Source organism: Cervus elaphus, chromosome 29, assembly GCF_910594005.1.
Source record: "Cervus elaphus chromosome 29, mCerEla1.1, whole genome shotgun sequence".
Classification (NCBI taxonomy): Eukaryota; Metazoa; Chordata; class Mammalia; order Artiodactyla; family Cervidae; genus Cervus; species Cervus elaphus.
In genome coordinates, this window is record NC_057843.1 from 44,367,026 (window position 1) to 44,375,098 (window position 8,073).

The window sequence follows — 8,073 nt, forward strand, 5'->3', positions numbered from 1 at the left end:
TTCTGCTATAAGTGACCAATGAATAAACTCATTAAAATGAAGGTTTTCTGGAATTCTTACACTAAAGGATATCTGATGAGTTGCTTCACAGAGAAACTGTTGAAAATTATTTTTAAAAATATGAAAGCCTCTGCAAATGGTCCTAAGAATGAACAGCAAATGAAGAAACATCTGTTAAAGAAAATCAACAAAAATTTGGTAAGAAAGGTGAACCGGGACCACACTCTCCTTCTCCTCTCCCAGCTCAGTGAGGCAGAGAGTTTATGCCTGACTGTTGCAGCCAGAAGACAAGGATCTCTCTCCTCTGAGTTCCTAGCTGGAGGGCTTTCTTCCCAGGAGAAACAGGACTTTAGCATTTCTTTCTTTTTAAAAAAATTTTTCCTTTATTCAAGTATAGTTGATTAACAATGTTTTATTAGTATCTGTCATGCAGAAAGTGATTCAGTTGCTCATGTATATACATTATGTTTCATATTCTTTTCCATTATGGTTTATCACAGGATATTGAATATAGTTCCCTGTGCTATACAATAGGGCTTTGTTGTTTATCCATTCTAGATATAATAGCTTGCCTCTGCTGATCCCAAACTCCCAATCCATCCTTCACTCACTCCCTCGTTTCCTTGGTAAATCTCAAGTCTGTTCTTTATGTCTATGAGTCTATTTCTGTTTCATAGATGAGATCGTTTGTGTCATATTTTAGATTCCACATATATGTGATATCATATGGTATTTGTCTTTCTCTTTCTGTCATTGCACTTAGTATGATAATATCTAGGTCCATCCATGTTGCTACAAATGGCATTATTTTATTCTTTTTATGGCTGAATAATATTTCAGTGTGTATATGTACCACATCTTTATCCATTCATCTGTTGATGGACATTTAGGTTGCTTCCATGTATTGGCTATTGTTAAGAGTGCTTGCAATGAACAGTGAGGTGCATGTATCTTTGAATTATGGTTTTCTCCAACGTATGCCCAGGAGTGGGAGTGCTGGATCATATGGCAACTCAACCATTCGTTTTCTGAGGAACCTCCATACTGTTTCCATAGTGGCTGTATCAATTTACATTCCCACCAACAGAGTAGGGGATTTCTATTTTCTCCATATCATCTCCAGCATTTGTTATTTGTAAATTTTTAATGATGGCCATTCTGATTTGTGTGAGGTGGTACCTCATTGTGCTTTTGGTTTGCATTTCTCTAATAATTAGCAATGTTGACCGTCTTTTTCTATGCCTGTTGGCCATATGTATGTCTTCTTTGTAGAAATGTCTATTTAGGCCTTCTGCCCATTTTTTGATAGTGGTGTTTTTTTTTTTATATTATTGAATTGTATGAGCCATTTGTATATTTTGAAAATTAAACCCTTGTTGGTCACATCATTTGCAAATATTTTCTTCTAGTCCATAGGTTGTCTTTTCGTTTGTTTATGCTTTCCTTTTACTTTACAGAGGTTTGTAAGCTTGATTAGGTTTCATTTGTTTGTTTTTGCTCTTATTTCTATTGCTTTGGGAGACTGACTTAAGAAAACATTGGTATGATTTATGTTAAAGAATGTTTTGTCTATGTTCTCTTCTAGGAGTTTTATAATGTTAAGTCTTATATTTACGTATGTAAGCCATTTTGAGTTTATTTTTGTGTATGCTATGAGAGTAGGTTCTGATTTCATTGATTTACATGCGGCTGTCCAACTTTCCCAATGCCACTTGCTGAAGAGACCATTCTCCCCATTGTGTATTCTTGCCTCCTTTGTTGAAGGTTAATTGACCGTAGGTGTGTGGGTTTATTTTGGGGTCTCGCTTTTCTGCTTCATTGATCCATGTGTCTGTCTTGTGCCAATATCTGATTCTGAGCTGATTTCTTTATAGAAGTTGACCACTATAGAAACTGACTCATTCTAAAATTCATATGAAATTAAAGGGGCCAAAAATAGCAGAAACAAAAGTCCTGAAATGGAGAATTAGAGGACTCACACTTTCTGACTTCAAAGTTTACTACAAAAAATGGTAACAAAGACAACCTAGTACTACTAGCCTGATAATAAACATATACAGTGGCCTCCCCTTATCCCTGTTTTCACTTTCTATAGTTTTAGTTAACCTGTAGTCAACCACAGTCTGAAAATAATAAATGGAAAAACTCCATAAATAAACAATTCATAAGTTTAAAATCATGAGCCATTCTTAGTAGCATGATGAAATCTCACAACATTTTATTTCATCCCACCTGGGATATGAATCATCCTTTATTCCAGTTTATCCTATCTGTTAGTCACTTAGTCACTGTCGTGGTTATCAGACTGTTGTGGGGGAAGGAGCTAAGATGGCGGAGGAATAGGACGGGAAGACCACTTTCTCCCCTACAAATTCATCAAGAGAACATTTGAACACTGAGCAAACTGCACAAAACAACTTCTGATCGCTAGCAGAGGACATCAGGCACCCAAAAAAGCAGCCCATTGTCTTCGAAAGGAGTCCTCTATTACTCCTTAATTTTCATTTTCATTCTCATATATTTTTACTATTTTTTTAATTAAAAATTTTTTTTCTCTTTTTCCCTTTCTTTTTTTAATTTTCTTTTAAAGTCCTCTATTACTCCTCTATTACTCCTTAATTTTCATTTTCATTTCACTATAACCTTGCACAAAAAAAAAGACCTGATTTTTAAAGCAAACTTCATATGTATTTCTTAAATTCTTTGTGTTTTTGTTTTTAATATTGTATTTTTAAGAGTCTAACCTCTACTCTAGATTTTTAATCTTTGTTTTTCAGTATTTGATATCAATTTTGGACATTTAAGAATCCAATATTCAGTACCCATTTTTACTCAAGAGTGTGATGATTACTCTTTCCCCCCCTTTTTTTTTTTTTATATGAAAACAGGTATTTATTATAGAACAATGCCTAAAAATTAATTAAAGGCTTAAACAACAACAAAAAACATAATTCCACACATTGACATTGACTTTGTAGCATGAAAATTCTTAGCCTGAACAGGCAAGTTTGCTCTTGATGAATTAACATATAATAAATTCTCATGACATGATTCCAAAATATATGTATGAACTGACTTGACATGTTTATAAACATAACGGCAATTTAAAGACTGGTATTAGTTTTCATGAGTTCAATTCAAGGTTAGTAACTGGAGAGTTATATTAGAAAAAAAAATCTGAGATAAAATACTCTTTAGGAAGCTACCACATACCTATGTACATTTGAAGACCAACGGTTAAAAGTCCACTCCTGATGAACACCGCTAAGCAAAGGATGTATAACATCCATCACACGTCTGTTCCAAAAACAGCATGTTTCCAAAAGTATACGTTTCTTTACACATAAACATTACGGCCCTAATGACTACAGAGGAGCCGACAGAGTGCGTTCCAAAACATGCCCTCATCCCTGAGCCATATCCTAAGGCCTCCACTTTAATCTTGGGGCTTTAAGAACATCTTCTTTGCTTTAATTGGTTTTATGTCTCCATTTTCATCTTCTTCGTAAATGGCACGGTCTCTTTTCTTGGCAAACTTTTTCCCAATTGTCCCCACCAAGGTCTCATATCTTCTAGCCATTTCTTCATCTGAGACATCAAGCTCCACTGTTTGCTCTTCAACTTCTTCTGCTTTGTTCTTAGCATTCATCTGAAGCATTAATTTCTCAACCTCAGGATTAAATCCTCTGAATGACATTCTTCCGTAGAGAAGATCTTCACACAACAAGAAACTCTGCTCTTCTATAATGAAACTCTCTTTCTCTTTCAGCTCAGGCAAATCCAAGTACCAGTGCTCTTCACTAATGATTTTCTTTTCTTCCTCTTCTAGTTGTTTCTTGGTTTCCGAGTCCAGTCCCCTTTGCATGAACTTCATGCGCAGCAAGTTCTTGGACAACTTAGTTTTGCGCTCGGCCGCCATACTGACTCCTCTTTCCCCCTTTTGACTCGCCTTTTTCTCTCCCAGATCACCTCTATTTCCTCCCTCCCCCTTCTCTTCTCAATCCAACTCTGTGAATCTCTGTGGGTGTCTGGGCTTCAAAGAACACTTAGGGAACAGAGTACTGCGTAGATCTGTCTCTCTCCTCTTAAGTCCCCCTTTTTCTCCTCCTGCTCATCTCTATCTCCCTCTTCCCTCTCCTCTTTGTCATGTAACTCTGTGAACCTCTCTGGGTGTCCCTCACTGTGGAGAATCTTTTCACCATTAACCTAGAGGTTTTATTATCAGTGCTGTATAGTTGGAGAAGCCTTGAGACTACTGGAAGAATAAAACTGAAAGCCAGAGGCAGGAGACTTAAGCCCAAAACGTGAGAACACCAGAAAACTCCTGACTACAGGGAACATTAAGTAATAAGAGATCATCCAAAAGCCTCCATACCTACACTGAAACCAACCACCACCCAAGAGCCAATAAGTTCCAGAGCAAGACATACCAGACTGTTGTGGTATCATAGTGCTTGCGTCCAGGGAACCCTTACTTTACTTAATAATGGCCTCAAAGAGCAAGAGTAGTGATGCTGGCAGCCTGGATATGCCCAAGATATGCTTCACCTAGAAAGGTGAAAGATCTCAATTTAATAAGGAAAGAAAAAAATCATATGCTGAAGTTGCTAAGATATAGAGTAAAAACAAATCTGTCCATGAAATTATGAGGAAGAAAAAAGAAATTCAAGCCAGTTTTGCTGCTGTACCTCAAACTGCAAAAGTTATGGCCATAGTGCATGATACATATCTAGTTAAGATGAAAAAGGCATTAAATTTGCATAATAAAATATTTTTTGTTTTTTGTTTTTTCATTTATTTTTATTAGTTGGAGGCTAATTACTTTACAATATTGTAGTGGTTTTTGTCATACATTGACATGAATCAGCCATGGAGTTACATGTGTTCCCCATCCCGATCCCCCCTCCCACCTCCCTCTCTACCCGCTCCCTCTGGGTCTTCCCAGTGCACCAGCCCTGAGCACTTGTCTCATGCATCCAACCTGGGCTGGTGATCTGTTTCACCATAGATAATATACATGTTTCGATGCTGTTCTCTCAAAACATCCCACCCACGCCTTCTCCCACAGAGTCCAAAAGTCTATTCTGTACATCTGTGTCTCTTTTTCTGTTTTGCATATAGGGTTATCATTACCACCTTTCTAAATTCCATATATATGTGTTAATATGCTGTAATGTTCTTTATCTTTTTGGCTTACTTCACTCTGTATAATGGGCTCCAGTTTCATCCATCTCATTAGAACTGATTCAAATGACTTCTTTTTAACAGCTGAGTAAGATTCCATGGTGTATATGTGCCACAGCTTCCTTATCCATTCATCTGCTGATGGGCATCTAGGTTGCTTCCATGTCCTGGCTATTATAAACAGTGCTGCAATGAACATTGGGGTGCACGTGTCTCTTTCAGATCTGGTTTCCTCAGTGTGTATGCCCAGGAGTGGGATTGCTGGGTCATATGGCAGTTCTATTTCCAGTTTTTTAAGAAATCTCCACACTGTTTTCCATAGCGGCTGTACTAGTTTGCATTCCCACCAACAGGGTAAGAGGGTTCCCTTTTCTCCACACCCTCCCCAGCATTTATTGCTTGTAGACTTTTGGATAGCAGCCATCCTGACTGGTGTGTAATGGTACCTCATTGTGGTTTTGATTTGCAATTCTCTGATAATGAGTGATGTTGAGCATCTTTTCATATGTTTGTTAGCCATCTGTATGTCTTCTTTGGAGAAATGTCTGTTTAGTTCTCTGGCCCATTTTTTGATTGGGTCATTTATTTTTCTGGAATTGAGCTGCAGGAGTTGCTTGTATATTTTTGAGATTAATCCTTTGTCTGTTGCTTTGTTTGCTATTATTTTCTCCCAATCTGAGGGCTGTCTTTTCACCTTGCTTATAGTTTCCTTTGTTGTGCAAAAGCTTTTAAGTTTCATTAGGTCCCATCTGTTTATTTTTGCTTTTATTTCCAATATTCTGAGAGGTGGGTCATAGAGGATCCTGCTGTGATTTCTGTCGGAGAGTGTTTTGCCTATGCTCTCCTCTAGGGGTTTTAAAAATATGGAACGCTTCACGAATTTGCATGTCATCCTTGCGCAGGGGCCATGCTAATCTTCTCTGTATCGTTCCAGTTTTAGTATATGTGCTGCCGAAGTGAGCACATAATAAAATATTTTGAGAGACCACATTCACATGGTATGAACAATAGAGTATATTGTTAAATACTCTTATTCTATTTTATTATTGTTGTTAATCTTTTACTGTGCCTAATTTACAAATTAACCTTTACCATAGATATGTAAGTATAGGAAAACAACATAGTATATATAGGATTTGGTACTATCCATGGTGGGCTACAGTCCACAGGGTCACAACAAGTCAGACACGACTGAGCAGTGAAGCACAGCACAGCACATGTTTTCAGGCATACGTTGTGGGTCTTGGAACAAATGTTATCCCTTGAAGATAAGGAGGGCTACCACAGATCAGTGGAGTAGAACTGAGAGTTCAGAAATAAATTAGTACCTCCATGATTAACTGATTAACACAGATGCCAATGATTACTCAATGGGGAAAGAATAGTCTTTTCAAAAAATGGTGCTAGGACAATGGATGACATACAAAGGAATGCAATTGGAACCTCAACTCACACCGTATACAACAATCAGTTCAAAATGGAATTGCCAGTGGGAATGTAAAATGTGGCTGCTTTGGAAAACAGTTTCTTAACTGATTAAACATAGTTACCACATGCCCTAACAATTCTACTCCTAGAATATATCCAAGAGAAAACAAAGCACATATTCACACAAAACCTTGTATATGAATGTGCATAGCAGCATTATCCATAGCCCAAAGGTGGGAACAACTTAAATATTCATCAACAGATGAATGGATAAAAAAAAGGATGTGTATCCATTCACTGAAATATTATTTGGCCAAAAAATAAAAATGAAATACTGAAACATGCTACTACTTGAATTAACCTTGATAATATCCTAACCTGAAGGGAGCAAGTCACAAAAGAGCACATATTTACACTTTTACTCAAAATTAAAATCCAGAATAGGGAAATCTATGGAGACAGAAAGTAGATTAATGTTTAGTTAAGGCTGGGGAGGGAATTTTGTTTGTTTATTTGGCCATGCTGCACAAGCTTGTGGGATGTTACTTCCCCAACCAGGGATCAAATCCATGCCCCTTGCACTGGAAGCACAGAGTCTTAACCACTGGACCACCAGGGAATTCTGCAAAATGTTTAAAAGATAAAAGCTGCTGCAGTAAAGCCCAAGATGGCTGCTTGCACCTGGTACCCATGTGATGGGGAAGGTCTGTTATCTCCTTGAAGGCCACGTTTGGCCCTCTCTCCTGTACTCCTGTGGTAAGCTGTTGTAGGGGAGAGATGAGAACAATGGCAGGGAACCTCTCTTGGGTGGCAGGCTGTAACCTATGGGACCGGTGCCTCTGGCCTGTAGAAGCTTCTCTCTGGGTGTTCCCAGATTGTTCCATCTAAGGGTCACCCTCCTGCCCCCAAAGTGGCTGACCATTGGAACGAGAAGAGGGCCATGCTTGGGGTATATGACAACATCGGGATCCTGGGCAACTTTGAAAAACACCCCAAAGAACTGATCAAGGGCCCCATTTGATTTTGAGGCTGGAAGGAGAATTAATTGCAGTGTTGTATCCAAAAGAAGAGAATGATTAGAAATAGGATGTTCACTGATGAACTGCACAACCTTAACAGGCTCATCAGCTATCTCTACAAATGCTTTAACCAACATGGAAAGCACTGGTAGAAGAGAAAACTGGGAGCTGTGGAAGAGGCATATCTATCACCCAAGAAAAGGAAGAGCTCTTTTCCTTCTGAGCAAAAGGACTTGTATACCCTCAGTAAAAAGGTGGGACTTCTTTGTAATAAAAAAAGAAAAAGATAAAGGGTTGCTGAAAGAAGGAAGACAAATATAGGGATATGATACGTAAAATAGTGCAGAAGTTAGCCAGTGTGGGGTTTTCAGCATCTGGCAGAATTCCTGGTGTTTGCATTATCGGTATCATTTATTGACTTGTTGGAGTAATGCTGAAAGTA

At 38.1% G+C, this 8,073-nt stretch overlaps 1 protein-coding gene, 1 non-coding gene and 1 pseudogene across 2 annotated transcripts; 1 reads left to right on the forward strand and 2 right to left on the reverse strand.

Annotated features, from left to right (window-relative positions):
* Window positions 1-2,863: 2,863 nt before the first annotated feature.
* LOC122685956 (M-phase phosphoprotein 6) lies at window positions 2,864-3,922 on the reverse strand. The gene has a single exon (XM_043890993.1). It carries the CDS (start codon window positions 3,917-3,919, stop codon window positions 3,437-3,439), a length of 483 nt encoding a protein of 160 aa, XP_043746928.1. The 5' UTR covers window positions 3,920-3,922; the 3' UTR covers window positions 2,864-3,436.
* A 2,119-nt stretch (window positions 3,923-6,041) lies between these two features.
* LOC122686399 lies at window positions 6,042-6,148 on the reverse strand. Its single transcript, XR_006338758.1, has one exon. It is a non-coding gene; the product is annotated as a U6 spliceosomal RNA (small nuclear RNA).
* A 1,250-nt stretch (window positions 6,149-7,398) lies between these two features.
* On the forward strand, window positions 7,399-7,783 carry LOC122685904 (annotated as a pseudogene).
* Window positions 7,784-8,073: the final 290 nt, after the last annotated feature.

Bases quoted from the DNA above. Each gene is read 5' to 3' on its own strand.
- LOC122685956 (XM_043890993.1), bottom strand. From the start codon at position 3,919: ATGGCGGCCGAGCGCAAAACTAAGTTGTCCAAGAACTTGCTGCGCATG.